The sequence below is a fragment of the Phyllobates terribilis genome, unplaced genomic scaffold (genome assembly GCF_046119375.1).
Source record: "Phyllobates terribilis strain yellow unplaced genomic scaffold, ASM4611937v1 Scaffold_1__5_contigs__length_1240528914, whole genome shotgun sequence".
In the NCBI taxonomy this organism is placed as follows: Eukaryota; Metazoa; Chordata; class Amphibia; order Anura; family Dendrobatidae; genus Phyllobates; species Phyllobates terribilis.
Window position 1 is genome coordinate 47,988,316 of NW_027362761.1, and position 21,163 is coordinate 48,009,478.

Here is a 21,163-nt window from a genome sequence, read left to right on the forward strand (position 1 = left end):
GTAAAAGGAGGGGGAGACACAGATATAGGCATGTCATGCCCTTCTAAAATCCAAAAAGTGAGAAGCCGAGACGGCCAGTCCGCTCCTGCCCGTGCCACCTCCGTGTCGCCGGGTTTGTGCCAGAGCCGCGGTGAACCCTGACGGCCAGCCCCCCTCTCCCAATACTGGTGCCTGTCCGCTGGTGGGTCGAGAGAGCTCCCCTGTGGTGGAGGCAGCTCTAAGCTTTTTAATTTAAATTGTCCCTCTAATTTGAATGAATACACTTTAAATCCATTTACAAGGATCTATTGGAGGGCAAGTCTCATGCCAGCAGCCGCGTAATTCCAGCTCCAGTAGCGTCCACTAAAGCTGCTGCAGTTAAAAAGCTTTTATAAGGATCGAGCTCGGCTGTCCACCGCAAGGCATCCTAGTGCCAGTCCCAGCCCCTATGCCTTGGGGTGCCTCCTGATGCTCTTCACTAAGTATCCCGTGGTCCCGAAGCATTTCCTTTGAAAAAATTAAGTGTCCAAACTACAGGTGGTGTAGCTTGCTTAACAGCCAGGATAATCCGCTGACTAGCAGACACTGCTACTAGGCACAAAGTATTTCCTGGGCTAGATGCAGTTAAAAATTTGTAAGTAGATACTCTCGTTGGATGCTGAGAAAGCATTCCATAGAGTCTCCTGGCACGCCATATATGATTCTCTTAAAAAGCTTGGGGTAGGGGTCTAGGGGACCCTTTTATAGCCAAAATCACGGCCCTGTATCACAATACGTCACCTAGGCTGAAGATAAATGGAACTGTAGCACCGAGGGCTCGGTTGCTACAGATGTATTGCACCTCACCCAGAGGTGTGATATCTCATTCTCAGATAAGGATGGAGTGTGGATCAGGACCCGACACCTGCATGCATTACACCACATTGCCGTGGGGCAGGGCGACCAATATGCCCCTGAGATGGGCACGACAGTCCCTGTCCCTGGCTGGAGTGGGGGGAGGGAACACTGAGGAAGGGGAACCCTGCAGTGCAGGAGCAGGGAGGAAGCAGTTCCTGGGTGCATTGAGAAGGGAGTATAAAAGGTGGGCACCATCTTAGTTCAGTGCAGAGAAGTCTGAGCAGAAGTGGCAGGGAGCAGGGGCTCTGCATGAGCTCTGCTCCGGAGGCGGGCCTAGTAACAGAGGCCCAGGCCTGCAAGAGGGAGAAGGAAGGAAGAGGAGCGGAGAAGGCTCCAGGAACGAGGAATGAGGGGTGCGGACGGGCGAGTCGCCACCGCACGCCCGAATCCACCTGCGTGGAGGGGTCAGGCCAAAGGGGGAGACCGGTCCCCGAACTAGTGAAGGCAGGAAACGACCCTCAGCTAGAAACCGGAGGCTCTGACATTTTATGTGGCGCAGCCCCTTGCTCCACCCGCTAGGAAGGCACCACATAGGGTCAGGGAAACTGGCGCCAAGTTTACCAAGAGGAGGCCCGAGGCAGCCGGACAGAAGTGTTGGTAAGAAAGGCCAGACAAAGGACACACAAAGGGGGTCCTGTGAAGCGCTCCAAAGTTATCTGGGAGTTGTCTGAGCCCCTCACCTGGTGAGCACAGTACGACGTGGGCAGCCGTTACCTGCAGATGTGGTCTGGATAATAAGAACTGTGAGTAAAGGCCCTGAACTGCATCACTGACTCCGTGTCGTTACTGCTGCTGCCCTGCACCATCACCCCCATCCTCCGCATACACTGCCCTGAGGCTATACTCCTCCCGTGGGGAGTTATGCTACGCTCTGCTGCACCCACAACACCAGCCTTAGCGGTCTGCCCTGTAGCGGCGGTTCACTCTGACCGCAATCCACGGGTGGCGTAGTCGGACATTTAAACATCAAAACCACATAAATAGTTCCGCCACTGGTTTGACCGCCCTGAGCCACGGAACCGGATCGCCGCCACGAAGACTACAACCACCAGCATCCACCAAAAAGGGTCCGGCTCCGGGTGTCCCAAGGCCCAGGGGGTGCGTCAGAACATTTTCATCACCTTTCACAATCACCAATGGGACAAGGCAGGGATGTCCTCTGTCCCCTCTCTTATACATCCTAGTGACGGAGCACCTGCTCTCATCAATTCGTCATAACCCCAATATTAGGTGGATTGAGGTGGGAGGCACCGAGTACAAGTGCTCTCTATTTGCTGATGATGTCCTAGTATATATCACTCAATCACATATATCCATCCCTGCTGTTATGGCTGAAATAGATCACTTTGTTACATGGTAAAATTTTAAAATCAATGCAGCGAAGTCTGAGGCCCTCGATGTCTCCCTCCCTAAATCCATATAGGATTCCATCCAGTCCAACTTTCCCTTTGCCTGGCCCTCACAGGGTATCAAATACTTAGGAATTCCTATTCATAGAGACCTCTCCCATCTATGTTATCTTAATTTTGGGCCCTTTATTGAACAATTCCATACAGACCACGGTTGGCAAGTTAGAACTGTAAGATTCACTACGTGAACCACTGGTGTTTTGTGGAAAAGCACATGTACACCGCGTTCCAAATTATTATGCAAAAAGTGTTTAGGAGTGATAAGGGAAGAATTTGTTTGTTTGTCAGTTAAACTCATTGATGGTGATGTGTGTCAGGGCTCTTTATATCACTGTAAGCAATTGCAGACACCTGTGCTAATTAGTTTGGCAGGTGTGTCCAATGAAAGGCAAGACTACTTAAGAAGGCTCTCTCACATTATTAAGCAGCCTACATTTTCTGCCAAAATGGGAAAGAAAAAGGATGTGTCGGCTGCTGAGAAGCAACAAATTGTGGAGTGTTTAGGTCAAGGCATGACTACAATCAACATTGTGCGATGATCAGGATGAAGTGTCTTGGCAATCAAGAAGTATGTAGCTGATTCACAGTACACACGTGTGCGTGCTGATAAGGGCAAATTGAGGACTCTTTCCTACAGGCAATTACGTCAGGTTGAAAGAGCAGCGGCAAAAAAGCCTTGTCATAGCAGCAGACAAGTTTTTGAAGCTGCTTGTGCCTCCAACGTCCCCGAACAACAAGATGCAGGGTCCTTCAGAGGTTTGCAGCTGTGCATACGCCATCCTGTCGACCTCCTCTATCCACTTCACACAAGCAGAAACGGCTCCAGTGGGCCAAACATTACATGAAGACTGATTTCAAAACTGTTTTGTTCACGGATGAGTGCCGTGCAGCGCTCGATGGTCCAGATGAATGGAGTGGAGGATGGCTGGTTGATGGACACCCCACGCAAACACGGCTACAGCGCCAACAAGGAGGAGGTGGAGTAATGTTTTGGGCTGGAATCATGGGGAGAGAGATTGTCGGCCCCTTTAGGATCCCTGAAGGCGCTAAAGATGAACTCCATAATGTATGTGGATTTTCTCAAACAGCACTTCCTGCCATGGTTCAAGAAGAAGAACCGTGTATTTCACAGCAAGATCATTTTTCTGCATGATAATGCACCATCTCATGCTGCACATAAAACATCTGCATCTCTGGCTGATATGGGCATAAAAGGGGACAAACTTATGGTGTGACCCCCATGCTCCCCTGACCTCTACCCCATTCAGAACCTTTGGAGCATCATTAAAAGGAGTGTCTATGATGGCGGGAGGCAGTTCACATCTAAGCAACAGCTCTGGGAGGGTATTCTGTCCTCATGCAAAACAATTGAAGCAGAAACCATCCAAAACCTGACAAATTCAATGGACGAGAGAGTTCAGAAGCTCCTTTCGAACAAGGGGTCCTATGTGAAAATGTAACATCACCTAGAATAAAGTTTTGAGTTGAAAACTGTTTGATTTCAGTTTCTAACAACCTGCTAATGCTTATAATTTCAAAAATGACCATTTTTTTGGTCTTTATTAAAATGAAAAGGTTGATCGAAAAGTTTGGGGGATCTAAGAGTGTGGCAACCCAGTAGTCATGATTACTTCGAATTCTGACAATATGAGGGTCATGCTGCAGGTAGTGCAGCAAGAAGGCACTTATGTGTCTTGCGCATCTCGGAGCCCCAAAATTATTTTCCGGGCTAGATGCAGCTAAAAATTATTTTTAATTTTAAATCTGGTGAAGCTTATTATAGATGGCCTAATAGGATCAGTGCTGCACACTGCTACAAAGCCCAAATTATTTTCCAGTCAAGATACAGATAAACATGATTAGTAATTTGAAAGCTTAAAACAGTTGGTAGGGTGATTTTAACCAATCATCAAGCTTTTACTCTCCCCAGGATGACACAGGGGTAGAAAAGTCGTTTCGGATCCATGATTTGTTCATCTTTATGAACGTGAGTCTGTCTACATTATCAGTGGAGAGCCGCGTGCGCTTATCTGTCAGCACACCACCAGCAGCGCTGAACACACGTTCAGACAGAACGCTGGCTGCGGGGCATGACAAGATCTCCAAGGCGTAAGTGGCGAGCTCCGGCCATTTATCCAGATTGGAAGCCCAAAATGAGCAAGGGTCCAGTGACACAGTCATGGCTTCAATGTTTACTTGGTGATACTCCGGTACCATCGTCTCTAGGCGTTGACTATGTGTCAGACTTCTTGTCTCCTGTGGCCTTGCAAAGGATGGGCTAAAAAAGTGGTGAAATGATTCCGCAAAATTGATGTTACCAGCAGATACTGTGTTTCTGTTACTTTTTGAGAGCTGAACACTCGACGGTCCCACGGTTGGCAAGTTGGAACTGTGAGATTCACTACGTGCACCACTAGTGTTTTGGGGAAAAGCACATGTAAGATTCTGCAACAGTCTCTGCTGATACTCCTGCATGAGTGCATCTCTTTCTATGGCAGGAATAATTTCTGCAAATTTACTTTTGTACCGGGGATCTAACAGTGTGGCAACCCAGTAGTCAGGATTATTTCTAATTCTCACAATTCGAGGGTCATGTTGCAGGTAGTGCAGCAAGAAGGCACTCATGTGTCTTGCGCATCCAGGAGCACCAAGTCCCTGTTGTGTTGGTGGCGAGGTAACAATCATGCTTCCTTCCTCTGCACTCTCCCCCAAACCTCGCACAACAGAAATGTGATCAAGGTCTCCCTCATCTGATGAGTCTTCCATCAGTTCATCCTCCACTTCTTCCTGGGCTCCTGCACCTTTCTCACTAGTTTGGCTGCTACCATACGCCCTGGTAAAACCATCTCCCCCACCCTCACATGCCTGCCGCCTTGGTGCTGCCGACCGTCTGGACCTTGCAGATGTTAGCCCTTCCGCATACAACTCCTCCTCCTCTACTTCCTCCACCTCCTCTTGTGCCACCACCTAACTCCGAATTCTGTTTAACATGTGCTCCAGCATGTAAATCACCGGAAGAGTCATGCTGATAATGGCATCGTCAGCACTAAACATCTTCGTCGCCATTTCAAAACTGTGCAGAAGGGTGCATAGGTCCCTGATCTGAGACCACTCCTCCAGCGTGATTTGCCCCACCTCTGGATCTCGTTGGCCCAGGCTATACGTCACAACGTATTGCACCAGGGCTTGTCAGTGCTGCCACAGAAGCTGCAACATGTGCAGAGTTGAATTCCACCGGGTAGGCACATCGCATTTTAGCCGGTGAAGTGGCAGGCCCAACGACTTCTGTAGAGATGTAAGTCGCTGAGCTGCGGGATGCGAACGGCGGAAGTGAGCACACAGCGACCGTGCCCTCTGCAGAAGGCCATCTAGTCCGGGATAATGGGCTAAAAATTGCTGGACAACCAGGTTCAACACGTGAGCCATACAAGGCACATGTGTGACATTGCCCCGGCGAAGGGCCGCACCCAAGTTTGCAGCATTGTCGCACACGGCCTTCCCTGGTTTCAGGACCAGTGGAGACAACCATTCATGAAACTGGTTCTCCAGAGCTGACCACAACTCCTCAGCTGTGTGACTCACATTTCCCAGACATTTCAAAGTAAAAACCGCCTGATAACGTTGAACCCTGCTGCCAGCATAGTAAGGAGGTGTGCAGGATCCCTTCTGCGCAGTTAGAAAGCTTGTGGCATGACCAGACAGGCTTTGGGTGCAGGTGGAGGACCGAGAGGAGGTTGAGGAGGCAGAAGCAGTGGAGGAAGTTTGAGATTAAGAGGATTGATGCACAACTCGTGGGGACGGCAAGACTTGGACAGCAGCCCCTGTCCTGCTGTCACCATAGTTACCCAGTGCCCAGTCAGCAACATGTAACGCCCCTGTCCATGCCTACTCGTCCAAGTGTCTGTGGTGAAATGCACCCTGTCACACACAGAGTTTCTCAAAGAAGCGGTGATATTGTGTGCGACATGCTGGTGGAGCGCAGGCACAACTTTCTTTGAGAAGTAGTGCCGACTGGGCATCTGGTACTGGGGCACTGCGACTGACATAAGGTCTCGAAAATCCTCTGTGTCCACCAGGTGGAAAGGAATCATTTCTGTAGCCAAGAGCTTGCAGATGGTGAAATTCAACCTCTTAGCTTTCTCATGGCTAGGAGGAAATGGTCTTTACTTGTCCACATCTGAGGGACTGAGGGCTGGCTGTTGTGCTTAGACGGGGTTGAGAAGGGTGTCCCCGGCAAACTGCCGGTCTGTGAGGAAGATGCAGGCGGACATGGTAGGTTGCCTTGATCCAAAGGTGGTGCTATCGATGTCGGACAGCGCTCAACACCAGCTGATGTTTCCACCTCCAAAGAAAATGATGACCTGCCAATCACGCTGGCTGTTGCGGGTAAAGAGGTGGCAGGTCTGCGTCCCAAAACAGGTGTGACTGCTGTCCCCCCAGTCACAGAGGACGAAGAGGCCGCGGATGCACAAGATGTGGCAGACGGTGGGTGGCCCGGCCGGCTAGGCCGCATTGTAGCACAGTGAGCTTCCCACTGCAACTTATGCTTCATATCCATGTGCCGGTTCATGCATGAAGTACTCAAACTATGTATTTTTTGGCCTCTACTTAGCTTTTGCTGACAAATGTTACAGATAACACGAGTTGGGTCATCTTTATCGATCTGAAAAAATGCCCAGGCTATGCAAGGCTTAGCACCCATGCGACCTGAAGAGCCACCACGACTTGTGGTCAGAGTCAGAGTTGTGTTTGAGGATGCAGTTGTTGACGTGCTTCCAGTACTACGTCTCTGTCCAGGAAGGCGCAACCTGACCTCGTCGTCACTAGCATCCTCCTCCACCTCCTCTGCTGACCTCATCTCTTGGCTGACTGTGGGTTGACAGTAAGTGGGATCTCCAACCTCATCATCATCACCCTGTGTGTTATCACACCCGTCGTCCTCAGAGCCAACCTCTTCCTGTCCTGACAAAAAACTAAAGTTGTCGCTCCAATCAGGTATTTGAGTCTCATCATTGTCTTCCTCATTGTCTCCACCAACAGGAGTTACAGTTTGGGAACGAGGGTCTACATTATGGTCAGAACCTTCTGCGTCTGGTCCTGGATCCGACTCATAAAGATTCTGGGCATCAGTGCAGATCATTTCCTCGTCTGGATTCACAGAAGCTCTGGAGCCGACCTCTGATTCCCAGGCTATAGTATGAGTAAACAGCTCTGCAGACTCAACCATCTGTTCTACCCCATACTCAGACGGGCAGCTGGAGACTTGGGAGCTGTGAGGAAGCAAGTGCGATTGGGGTGACACCTCTGAGGACTGGAGTATTTGTGATGTTGAAGTTGAGGTGGAGGAGAGCCCACTTAAAGGAGCACTTGATATCCGTTGAAGCACCTGCTGTTTTTGTGCCTCATCTGGAATTTGTAGTGATTGGTGTGGCCGTAAGAAAGGGATCTTATCACATTGTCCGCTAAAAGAAGTAGACATCTTGGTTTGGCTGGAAGATGGTCTTTCTTCTGCAGATGTTACTGTTGCTTTAACACCTACCCCACGGACACAACCTTTTTTCCCTTGCCAACACGCCTATTCCCCTTTCCACCAGCAGCAGGCCTTTTTCCACTCATTTTGGTGGTTAACTAATTCACAACTCTGGAGTTGTTTGCACAGAAAACAATGGATGGGAACCGAGCAGAGCTGAGTGGCCAAACTGTGGTATTAGCCCAAAAGTATTGGCTGGGTTAGATGCAGATAAAAATTATTTTGAATTTGCAACCTGATGGAGGTTAGTATAGATGGACTAATATAACAAGTCCCACTCACTGCTACAAGCCGAAACATTTTTTCAGAGCTAGATGCAGAAAAAAATTATATTGAATTTGCAACCTGATGGAGGTCAGTATAGATGGACTAATAGACCAAGTCTGACACACTGCTAGAAGGCCAAATATTTTTTCAGAGCTAGATGCAGAAAAAAATTATATTGAATTTGCAACCTGATGGAGGTTAGTATAGATGGACTAATAGAACAAGTCCCACACACTGCTAGAAGCCGAAATATTTTTTCAGAGCTAGATGCAGAAAAAAATTATATTGAATTTGCAACCTGATGGAGGTTAGTATAGATGGACTAATAGAATGATGCTATGCCCAAAAGGTTTTACTTCACTAGGTGCAGTAAAAAAGTTGGTATTCTATACACAGGTGGTGTATCTTGCAACACAGATAGGCTTCTCCACTGACTAACACACACTGCAAGAGGACAAAAAGGATTTGGTTTGCTAGATTTAGCCAAATGCTGTGAAAAAAACTTGCACAGCACTGGCACAGACCTCCCTGGCAAAAAGTGATAGGAACTGATGTAACCTAGCCCTGAAAAGGACTGCAATTACAATTAGTCTTTACTCCCAACCTATCTATTTAAGAGCACAGACCTGCCTGATCAAAGTCGTAGGAAATGATATAACCTAGTCCTTAAAAGGACTGCAATCACAACTATTCTCTACTCCCAAGCTATCTGTAGATTTGTGAGAAAATTGGCCTGAAATTAACAAAGTATAGCGCACACAGCAACAGCAGTGCCGTCTAACACGCAGCTGCAGCAGTGAGAAAATGGTGGCGACGGGGAAAATGGCTGTGTCTTATAGGGCAAGGACATGTAACATACACTGCCAATGACACATGCCCTTGATTGTGTGAAAAAAAGCAGTTCGCTCCGTGTGTGCGCTGCTGATAGGCTGACAGATTGCACCTCCCCACTGTAAATGCGGGAAAGAGAAAAAAAAATGGAGATCTTCATTATTTCTGCAGAGATCCATCCCCTGCCCCGCTGTACACTCAAACTGCGTATTAACATTAATTTTCAGCATTACTGAGAAAAAATCCAGTTATGATTTTGGTGCACGAACAGTTATCGAACATAACCTCGAACAGCCAAATTTTTTTCAAATCGTTTGTGTTCGCCGAACGGCTCGAACACCGCCCAACACAGCTCGAATTTGAGATTGGCGAACAGTTCGAGTAGAACACCGCTCATCTCTATGTGCTATGGACCCTCTTGCACTATATGCACTGCAGTCTGCCACATACACTGCCTGCCTGCCTAACTCCTGCTATCACCACTAAATATAGTGTATTAGTCCTCAGAAATAAATATAGCTGGATTAGTCCTCAGAAATACTGTTATTTAAGATGGATATATATATATATATATATATATATGTTGTGGAATACCTATACTAAATACTGTATAAATAAACCAAATCTCTCCCTGACTCAGCAGCATCTCTCCCTACTCTGCCGGTTTCCGGGGTATACTGTGACGAGCATAGCGGCGCCAGGTCTTATATAGACCTGATGACGCTGTGTGGTCAGCCAATCACTGTAATGCCCAAAACCTACATGGCTACAGCATTACAGTGCATGGCAAGCAATCCCTGCATGTTCATTGGCTCTCTAAAGAACACCAAACATGCAGGGCGGGGATCCGTGCTCCCCCCAAATCTGAAGCTCTCAAGATTTCATTATCACAACATGTAACGGAAACCCTAAAACATAATTTCCCCTATAAATGGCCCACAAACTACAACATCAATTACTTGGGCATCCATATCCCCACAGACTTATCTTTTCTCTTAATTTTCAACCATTCTTATCCAAACTACAGGGAAAATTAGCTCCTGGAATCTTTGTGAATTCTCATGTTTAAGCAGAATTAATATTCTCAAAATTACTGTCCTTACCTGACTGCTTTATCACTTTAAAACTATCCAAGTACATATCCCCTCCTCCTTCTAGAACAAAACTCAGCATTACTTTAATTGTTTTGTGTGGTCTACGGGTCAATTAAAGCTAACATTTTAAGCAGGCCTCAACATGCAGGAAGTATGGGAATGCCTGACTGCCGCCGATAATAACTGGCCGTAGTCCATGCACAGATACTTGACCTTGTACATTGTTTCAACTCAAAGCCTTCGGTGAAATTAGCACATAACACACATTTGGTGGTCTTGTCAGATTTTAGGGGCTTTCTGGGAGGGTGTCATCAAGGTGATCCTTGAGATAATGGGGGTAGCAATACTTAGATCATTATAAGCGGCACTATTATTCATGTTTCCTATATCTGGTCACTGTTTTAAGAAGTCTCTCTTGAGACACTTGCTTCAAGAGGCTAAGACAGTAATTCCTCGCCACTGGAAATCTCCAGACGCGCCATCTCTAGAAGAATGGTTTGCTGAAATTGCTCTGACCCAGCTCATGGAAATGTTAATAATCCAAACTCAGGAGGAGAAGATCAAAAATGCCAATATGTCGTTCCACTTGGATTCCTTCTTACCCTCCCCACTATATACAGTAGCTCCATTCTAAGATAAACTATTTTAATTTTGAACCATCCGCATCTCACTTTCCTTAAATGATATGTGTCTTTTAGTCCTTCTACTGATCCCCTTATCTCTTTTTTGCTTCTTCTCTGTGTTCCCTATTTGTACGTTTTTCCTTCCCCCTCGTATACCTTACTCCCCCAAACCCTCTTCATGTTCATTGCCTCACTTAGGTTCCTACTTCTTAGTCTTCTTGCCTAGAGCTTTTAGTGACACACGATTCCTCTATGATCCCTGGCCTACTTTACATTAGTTTATTGTTATATGGCTAAATGTTTTTTTTTCCCTTTATAGAACTTACCTTGGGAGGTAATGCCCTTTCAGGTATTTTATTACTACAGATGGTTATCATTTATTCGTTGTTTTTCACTGTTTTCTCTATTTGTACTTTGAAAAACCAATAAAAAAAAGAAAAAGAAAAAAACAACCAGAAAATGACAGGAAAAAGATGCCACAAAAATAATGAGAAAACCCTCCAAAAAAACACTGGCTGCCAAAAGTGTCAGAAATACGTAACAAAAAAAAGACACAAAAGACGAGTTTAAAAGATGTCGTGTGCACATACTCTCAGTCTTATATAGTTTTCACTTTATCCTAGACTATGGTATAGAGGATAATGTAGAATCTAATGCTAATAGCTAAATAGTATATCATATATATCTTTTTTATTACCTTTCCTAGAACAAACCAAGCACTAATTGCTGTCGCACATAGAACAGAGATCTGTCTAGTATATTTTATGTCATTATAAATAACAAAACAATAATTAGAATGTGTAATATGTTTTTCTTTATTTATTTAGTAAATCACATATGATAAATGTATATGTAGCGTAATCGAATATTTTATTTTAGAAGAGAGACGTCCATTGGAATTTTTGCTCGTGCAGCTTTCCTATGGCATTTTCGCTGCTCCTGCCCCATGTGGACCCAATGGAAAACATTTGTCCTATTGCAATACAAAGAGAAGTATTATTTTTATTATACAAAAACATATTTGTTGATAACGTTACAGTTTGCATTCACAACTCCAAAAGATATCTAACTAACTTATTGAAAGATTTATTCCCTTCCACATAATATGAGGACTGGGAATATGAAACTGGGAATCTGGTCCTTTATGGTCCTGTTACTCAATGGTTACTGATTCATCATTTGCATTTTTTAAGTCCCTTTCCTTTTATGTCTTGTGGTATTAGTTGACTTTTTGGCGCCAAATCCTTTATAGGTGAGAATATATAAAATAGACTTCAAGAAAAGATGCAAATAGAATATTGAATTGGGTGCAAACAAAAAAAGGCACAAAACACACAAAGCTAGACAAAAATAATGCAATGATGCATCGAGGTTTAAATGTTTTAAAGCACCACATAATGTTGTGAGCAATCTTACACAGTGAAACAGGCACACAATCTGCTTTTCATTTCACTTAGAATTTTGACTCACTCATATGTTTTATATAAGCTATTAACAAATGTTTTTATGACCTATTAGAGAGGGCTGGGTCACTAGTGGATCTACATTCACTTTTAAAAAATTTTTGTCCTCTTACATCTAGGACAATAGTGAGAGGGGAGAAACCATACTCAATCTGTAGTCTGCATTATAATGCATCCCGAGACTCCTAAGTTCTGAAAAATAGCACAGCTGGACTCTTAGATGCCTGACTAGCTTACAGAGCATAGGCTGATTGCAGGTTTACAACGGGGAAGCACAAAAAGCAGAAGGAGCTGAGTTCATAATTGAGACTATGTAATACCAGAATACCATTTCAACTTCTCTGTTAATGAGATGCAAGCAGTGAATCAATTGAATCAGGATGACACAATAGTAACACATATAGCAGACAAAAGGGAAAATATTGTAATATTATATAAGGACATGTTTAAAAAGGTAGTCTTTGACATTTGACAATTTTCAAATTTATATTTTTAAAACAATTAGAAAACCCTGTATCATTTCCTTTACACTTTACAAATACTTACTAATTTGTGCTGGTATATCACATAAAATCCCAAGAAAATACATTTAAAGGGAACCTGTCAGGTCCCCCATGCCCTCCAACCCAGTAGCATTCACCTATGTATGAGCAAATTCCCCTCCTAGCCCCTGTATAATGTTGTTGAGTGAAAACAAGGTATAAAAAAGCATTTATAATATCCTCTTTTCCTATGCTAATGAGGTCTTTGACTAGTCGATGATGGGGTGTTAGTTGCCCCAGACTAGTCAGCCTTCTTTCCATGTTATCACACGCATATGGACAAAACATTATTTGTACGAGTAGCGTCATCGGCGCTCATGAAATCTTGCGCATGCGCACCGCTCATTTCCACAGCTTCACTGCATCTCTGAAGCCAGGTGTACACTTCCAAGGTTCAGAGGTGCACACTGCGCATGACCGGAAGCTATCTTCTAAACTTCCGGACATGCGCAGTATGCCACTGAACCCTGGAAGAGTACACCTGGCATCTGTCACCACTTTGTTGAAAGCAGTTTCTGTAATTTTACAGCCGCCTGTTGCACATTCTGGAAAAGGGCCCATTGGGACTGTGTTGCACAAGATCCCATGTGAACCTGAAACTGACTCTGCCATTGGATTCATTCAAGTACAGTCAATCTCAAGATGAGGAGGTGAGGATTACGAAACATATAGCTGACAACACCAATCCCATGTGCCTAAAGTCATTTTTCAACCTGTCACAGGAGTAATATATCGTTGTTGTTTAGATTTCATGGCATTGAACACAATGTTGAGAATAATGCATGCAATGTAAAGGCAGATCTGGCAGCCATTCCCAATGCAGATGAGCAAAAGGAGTCAGTCATCTTCACAATTTGCGAATGCGACTGGCACGTTTTTTTATTATAGTCGTCTGAACCTGGTCTTACCCTACTTTGCACTGATAACAGCAATACTGATGGATTATTGAAAAAAGTTCTTCCAGGTTCTGTTTTATAGTAGACAGTTTTCTGTTTGCATTTTAAATTGCGTGTTTTTTAATCATGTATAAGCAACTAATAAAGATTATTGTATTTTTTTATATCAAGGTGTTTGGACTCTAATTGTTGATAGGTGTTTTCTGGGTTTTTTTTTAGCTACCCGGCATTTACTACATAGTTCTAGCAATTATAGTTACAGTATGTCATGACATAACTACAGAAAAGTAACGGCTACAGAACAGGTAGTGTCAGTCTGTTATGAGCATCAGTACTCGAGAGAAAATGGTAAGATATCTTTTTCCTCTTATCTCAGCATGGAAAAATTAAAAATGAATCACCCAAAATTCTTACAAATATGTTTTTAAGAAAAAAACTTGCAATAATAGGTCAAACTTGGAGACATATTAGTGGGAATGTATCAAACTTTTTTTTTTTTTACAGTATTTTGTCTTTAAAATGTAGCAAGAAATATCATATTTGCAAAAGATATATATATAGTTTATAAGGCCGAAAAAAGACAAGCGTCCATCCAGTTCAGCCTATTTCTTGTGCACTGCAGCTATTCCGCAGCGTTGATCCAGGGGAACGCAAAAAAAGAACAAAACAAAACAAAAAAAAAAACATGCGGTATAGGCCAATTGACATCATTGAGGAAAAAATTCACTTCCCGACACCAATCTGGATTAATTAACTATCACTAAGCATAAGATGTAATTTTATTGTTCTCAAGAAAGGCGTCCAGGCCTCTCTTGAACTCATTAAGTGAGTTGGACATCACCACTTCCTCTCCCAGAGAGTTCCAGAGTCTCACGGCTCTGACCGTAAAGAATCCCCTTCTATGCTGGTGCAGGAACCTCCTTTCCTCCAGACGCATAGTGTGCCCCCTCGTCTTAGTCACCATCCTTGGTATAAACAGGTCATGGGAGAGATCTCTGTACTGCCCCCTGATGTATTTATACATGTTTATGAGGTCTCCCCTAAGCCTTCTCTTTTCCAACGTAAATAGGCCTAATTTTGACAATCTCTCTGGGTATTCTAGTCCCTCCATTCCCTTTATTACCTTAGTCGCCCTCCTTTGTACCCTCTCTAGCTCCAATATGTCTTTCCTGAGCACCGGAGCCCAGAACTGTGCACAATATTCTAAGTGCGGCCTTACCAGCGCTTTATACAGAGGAAGAACAATGCTCTCATCATATGCCCCTATTCCTCTTCTGATGCATGCCATGACTCTATTTGCCTTCGCAGCTGCTGCCTGACACTGGGCACTCCAATTTAATTTGCTATTAACCAAGACGCCCAGGTCCTTCTCCATGTCAGATTTCCCCAACGTTTTCCCATTTAATATGTATGGGTGACTGCTGTTTTTCTTTCCCATGTGCATGACCTTACATTTATCGGCATTGAACCCCATTTGCCATTTTTTGGCCCAACTCCCCAATTTATCTAAATCCTCCTGTAGCTGTGCCCTATTCTCATCTGTATTAACTACTTTACAAAGTTTAGTATCATCTGCAAATATTGCTATTTTACTATGCAACCCTTCCACTAGATCATTAATAAATATATTAAATAATATAGGGCCCAAGACAGACCCTTGAGGCACCCCGCTAGTAACCCTGACACCCCCTGAGCTTACTCCATTGATAACCACCCTCTGCTTTCTATCACTCAGCCAGCTATTTACCCACTTGCACACATTATCCCCCAGACCAAGCATTCTCATTTTATATACCAACCTTTTGTGTGGCACGGTATCAAACGCTTTGGAGAAGTCAAGGTATACAACATCCACTGACTCTTCCCGGTCCAGCTGTGAGCTCACCTCCTCGTAGAAGGCAATTAGGTTTGTTTGGCAGGAGCGATCTCTCATGAATCCATGTTGATATGGAGTTAGACAGTTATTATCATTAAGATATTCTACAATAGCATCTCTAAGAAATCCTTCAAACAATTTACCCACAACAGACGTTAAGCTGACTGGTCTATAGTTCCCAGGGTCACTTTTAGACCCCTTTTTGAATATTGGTACCACATTTGCTTGGCGCCAGTCTAGTGGGACAGTCCCTGTCCATAAAGAGTGCTTGAATATAAGATACAGCGGTCTGTCTATCACATTACTTAATTCTTTTAGTACCCGGGGGTGTATGCCATCTGGGCCTGGTGACTTGTCTATTTTGATATTATTTAGGCGTTTCTGAACTTCCTCCTGGGTTAGGTGGGTGATATTTAGCGGAGGGTTTACTTTATCACTTTGCATTTCCTCCGATAAATTGTTTTCTTTTGTGAAAACAGTGGAGAAGAAGCTATTGAGTAGGTTTGCTTTACCCTCATCGCCCTCTATGCAACTTTTGGTATTTTACTCTACTCTCACCACTTTTAAAAATCTGGGTGAGGTTAGCTATGCAAAGAAGATTTAGACGAGACTTAGGAATTGCGACTTGTGTAAAATTCACACATAATATTGCACACTCACTCCAGAAGGGGGGGTGGATTAAAACATGGAAAATCAGCTGGAGACAGAAGTGTTATATCTAGGAATGCACCAAATTTATCAAACATTGTGCAACACTTTGATTAATTTGGTGCAAATAAAAGCAACACAGGTACAAGCAAAACCAACTTTAAAAAATCCTCTCCTGATAACTTCGCCCTATTCACTTTTAAATTTAGGTTGCGGGGTACTTATGGTAACCCAGGTAGTGTCCAAATTCCAGACCAATAAAAACCTGGAAACCTGTTACATCCATCAATTATTTTGCAGGGATATATTCCTAAGTTAAAGTGGATCCGTTCACCATATTTTAAAATACAAACTTCATATATTAAAAAACAGACCTATTATACCAGATGAGGTTTGTGTACATGGAAAATTCATGTCAGATTAGTCACGATCCTTTATAGAATTTTTCCTGTCTAATATTAAAATATTAAATAAGGAAACCTATACCGTATTTTTTGGACTATAAGACGCACGGGACCATAACATGCACCTAGGTTTTAGAGATGGAAAATAGAAAAAAAAATTGAAGCAAAAAATGTGGTCATGAAGCACTGTTATGGGGGAGGGGATCTGCTGCTGACACTGTTATATCCCCCATCCTAGTATATATATGCCCCCATTCTGGTATATATGGTCCCACCTTCCTGGTATAAGTGGCCCCCATTCCCTTCCTGGTATACATGGACCCTATCCCCATCCTGGTATACATGGCCCCCCATCCTGGTATACATGGCACCCCCATCCTGGAATGCATGGCACCCCCATCTACATCCTCATATGCATGCCAATCCCATCCTGGTATGCATCTACTCACCTTCCCTCTGCTCGAGAGCTGCGTCCTGTTTTGATGCCAGCTGCTGATCTCAGTATGTGAACAGTGCATGACATCACTGCTATGCGCTCTCACACACTGAGGTCAGCTGCTGGAATATTCACTGCTTGCCACGCCCGGACTATGGGCGTGGGGAGCAGTGAATGTTCATATTCCTTATTAGCGCGCACAGCCGCAACAGCCAGCTCCTGCAGCTGCTCGGCAATAATGTGTGCCCGCTCTTAAAGATAATTAATATTCACTTTTCTCCACTCCCATAGGCGTGGGGAGCAGTGAATATTTATTCTCTTTAATAGCGGACACACATATTTGCCCGGTCGCTGCAGGAGCCGGTGTCTGCAGCTGACATCGTTTGCGCTATTAAGAAAAATGAAAATTTACTACTCCACACACATGGGCGTGGGGAGCAGTGAATATTCATTTTTTTTAACAGCGGGCACAGTGTTTGCTGCAGCAGGCGGCTCCTGCCTCTTGTGACCCGCTCCTCCGCCGCTGCCGCTCCCCCCACACATGCCATCATCAACAGCCAGACTATGTACCACTACGACTATGTACGACTATAAGATGCACCCCCCACACTATGTGTTATAGTCCAAAAAATACGGTAATTAAAAAATACTAATAATTTGAGGATAATGCAGCCATTCTGACATGAATTTTCAAAGTTCACCAACCTCATCAGGTCTAAAAGATCTTTTTACCCTTTTCCCACTGCAGCCAGTTTTGACCAAGCCCCTTTTTCAAATCTGACATGTGGGAATAACATTGGAATTCTTTTATATATCCCAGTGATTCTGAGACTGATTTTCTGATTCTCAAACCTAAAATCATGGCACATAAAATAGTTAATAAATAGTGTTGAGCGAGTACTAAAATGCTCGGGTGCTCGAAGCTCGGGCCGAGCTCGCCGTGATACTCGGGTGCTCGACCCAAGCAACGAACCCAATGTTAGTCTATGGGAGACCCGAGCATTTTTGCGGCGGCACCCCCGGCAGTCTGTAGAAAGCCTAAAAAGTGCCCAAAACGATAGTGACAGTGCTCAAATGACATGGGGACAGCATGGGGATCGCCCCAGGAAGCATTTCTGACCCCCAGGTCACTGCTGTCAACAACGTGGTCAGAGGTATTAAGCCACTTTTAAGGGCTCACCATAAAACGTTCAAAAACAAAACTGAAACTGCTTTCCTGTGAAATATGTTATGGAAGTTCCTTTCCAGGGTAAAGACTTGTGTATAAGGTAAAATAAATAACCCCCCCAAAAAATACTCCTCCACAACTTGGGCTATGTTCACAAGTAGCATTTTTTATGCGTTTTTGCACTTTTGTATTGCTTTCAACCGTGACAAATGCATTCACCGGGAAATGTCATGGGAACAGCATGGGGAAGACCCCTGGAAGCATCTCTGACACGCAGGTCACTGCCTAAAAGTGTGCCCATCAGAAGTGATCTTTGCCGCATCAGAAGATGCAGATTTGCAACTAACCCCGTGCAAGTCCTTGTCCCAGGGCAGTGTTCAATTGTACCTCCCCCATTCCTTGCAGTGCAAGTGCAAATATGCAGTCAACCACCCACCCACCCACCCGCAGGCTGCAATACTATACTGATAGCTTGCACTTGAAATGGGGCCTTTTAATTTGGAGGAGGCGAAGCTGGCCACTAGCTCATGGCTGCATCGGCGGCGAGGTCTCCATACTCAGTCCCCAGCCGCCACTATTTGTCCTGGGAACCTTCCTCACACTTTTCTTAGCCTGGCCTGCTTTAGAGCAGCATTGGACGAGCCCATCAGACAACCAGAGACTCCTCCGGTGGGCCCTGGCTTCTCCATCAGAGGAGTTGAGAGTGCCAAGGTGAGGAGCATGATGATGATGATAGAAGTTAGTATCTGCTTTGTTTTCATGGAATGCAAGCGTAAGTGTGCAGCCTGCCACCCACCCACCCCCAGGCTGCAATACCATACTGCTAGCTTGCACTTGAAATGGGGCCTTTTAGTTTGGAGGAGGTCGTAGCTGGCCACTACCTCATGGCTGCTTCGGCAGCGAGATATCCATACTCAGTCCCCAGCCGCCCGGCGGTCGGGTGTCCACGCTCGGTCTCCAGCCGCCAGGGGGCGGCCGGGTGTCCATACTCGGTTCCCAGCCGCCCCGCGGCCGGGTGTCCACACACGGTCCCCAGCCACCTGGGGGCGGCCAGGTGTCCATAAACGGTCCCCAGCCACCCCTATTTCTCCTGTCACCTTCCCACACACTTTTCTTAGCCTGGCCTGCTTTAGGGCAGCATTGGACGAGCCCACCAGAGAACCAGACTCCTCCGGTGGGCCCTGGCTTCTCAATCAGGGGAGTTGAGAGTGCCAAGGTGAGGAGCATGATGATGATGATAGTAGTTAGCATCAGCTTTGTTTTTTTGGAATGCAAGTGTAAGTGTGCACCCTGCCACCCACCCACCCCCAGGCTGCAATACCATACTGCTAGCTTGCTTGCACTTGAAATGTGGCCTTTTAGTTTGGAGGAGGCCGAAGCTGGCCACTACCTCATGGCTGCTTCGGCAGCGAGGTATCCATACTCAGTCCCCAGCCGCCCCTATTTGTCCTGGTGCGCCTTATACATAAGATTTAGAGCGCATACCAAAACATTACCTGTGCCCTCCCCAGTACATTTAGTGGGAAGGACAGCCTATTCCGCTGTAGTGTGTGCATGCCAAACCCCTGTTCATGGTACATGCGAAGATGCCTCCCACCCTGCACCTGTCGTTGCAGACTTGCAACTATCCCCGTTCAAGTCATTGTCCCAGGGCAGTGTTCAATTGTACCTCTCCCATTCCTTGCAATGCAAGCGCAAGTATGCAGCCTGCCACCCACCCACCCCCAGGGCTGCAATACCATACTGCTTGCTTGCACTTTAAATTGGGCCTTTTAGGCATGTGGAGGCGGAATCTGGCCACCACGTCATGGCTGCGTTGGCGGCCGGGTATCCATACTCAGTCCCCAGCCGCCCGGCGGCCGGATGTCCACACTCGGTCCCGAGCCGCCAGGGGGCGGCCGGGTGTCCATACTCCGTCCCCAGCCGCCCCGCGGCCGGGTGTCCACACACGGTCCCCAGCCGCCTGGGGGCGGCCGGGTGTCCATAAACGGTCCCCAACCGCACCTATTTCTCCTGTCACCTTCCCACACACTTTTCTTAGCCTGGCCTGCTTTAGGGCAGCATTGGACGAGCCCACCAGAGAACCAGACTCCTCCGATGGGCCCTGGCTTCTCCATTAGGGGAGTTGAGAGTGCTAAGGTGAGGAGCATGATGATGATTGTAACGGGTCTGGGAGGCGGAACCTCTGAGCTACTATACAAGGGGGCGGTCCTTGTAAGGGAGCGGGTGGCGACCAGGGTAGACGGGCAGGCAGTCACAGCAGGTGACCGGGACAGTCTCTGAATGAACGGACAGGAGGTCACGGCAAGTGACCGGGGCAGTCTCTGGATGAACGGGCAGGAGGTCACGGCAAGTGACCGGGGCAGTCTCTGGATGAACGGGCAGGAGGTCACGGCAAGTGACCGGGGCAGTCTCTGGATGAACGGGCAGGAGGTCACGGCAAGTGACCGGGGCAGTCTCTGGGTAAAGGATTGGTACGACCTGTGGCGGCTGATGATAGACGTGAGCTCCCAGGTGAGCAGGCGAGAGTCTCTGGATAAACGGGTGGTCACAGCATGTGACGGCGGAGCCTCCAGGAAGACCAACAGACAGGTAGCAGATGAGCGCTCCCAGGTGAGCGGGCAGGAGTCTCTGGACAGGCGGGTGGTCACAGCACGTGACGGCAGAGCCTCCAGGTAGGCTAGCAGACAGGCAGCAGATGAGCGCTCCCAGGTGAGCGGGCAAGCTGGTCCTTAGACAGACTGACAGGAGTTGGAAGGCAGACCGTCGGACCTCAGGCAAGCAGGCAGGTAGAAGATGTGCGCTCCCAGGTGAGCGGGCAAGCTGGTCCTTAGACAGACTGACAGGAGTTGGAAAGCAGACCGTCGGACCTCAGGCTAGCAGGCAGGTAGCAGGATATCAGGCAGGAATAAGACAGCAGACTGGCAGGAATCTGGCAGGTATCTGGCAGGTAACTGGCAACGGGACCTGAGGGCTGAAGCAGAGTAGTGAACAGTGCTACAACATTGCTCGGGCACCTCCATTTTGGAGGAGGTGCCTTTTATATGGGAGGTCCTCCGGCAATTGGCCGGGGACTCCTTAGGACGGCGCGCGCGGTCCC

At 46.2% G+C, this 21,163-nt stretch overlaps 1 protein-coding gene across 1 annotated transcript in view; it reads right to left on the reverse strand.

Moving 5' to 3' along the window:
• Positions 1 to 11,421: 11,421 nt before the first annotated feature.
• Positions 11,422 to 21,163, reverse strand: part of LOC141165835 (ciliary microtubule inner protein 2B-like) — a 107,428-nt gene continuing 97,686 nt past the window's right edge. The window contains exon 5 of the mRNA XM_073651793.1: positions 11,422 to 11,603. Within this exon, the coding sequence (XP_073507894.1) occupies positions 11,506 to 11,603 (98 nt within the window). The 3' untranslated portion in view covers positions 11,422 to 11,505. The remainder of the gene's footprint in view (positions 11,604 to 21,163) is intronic.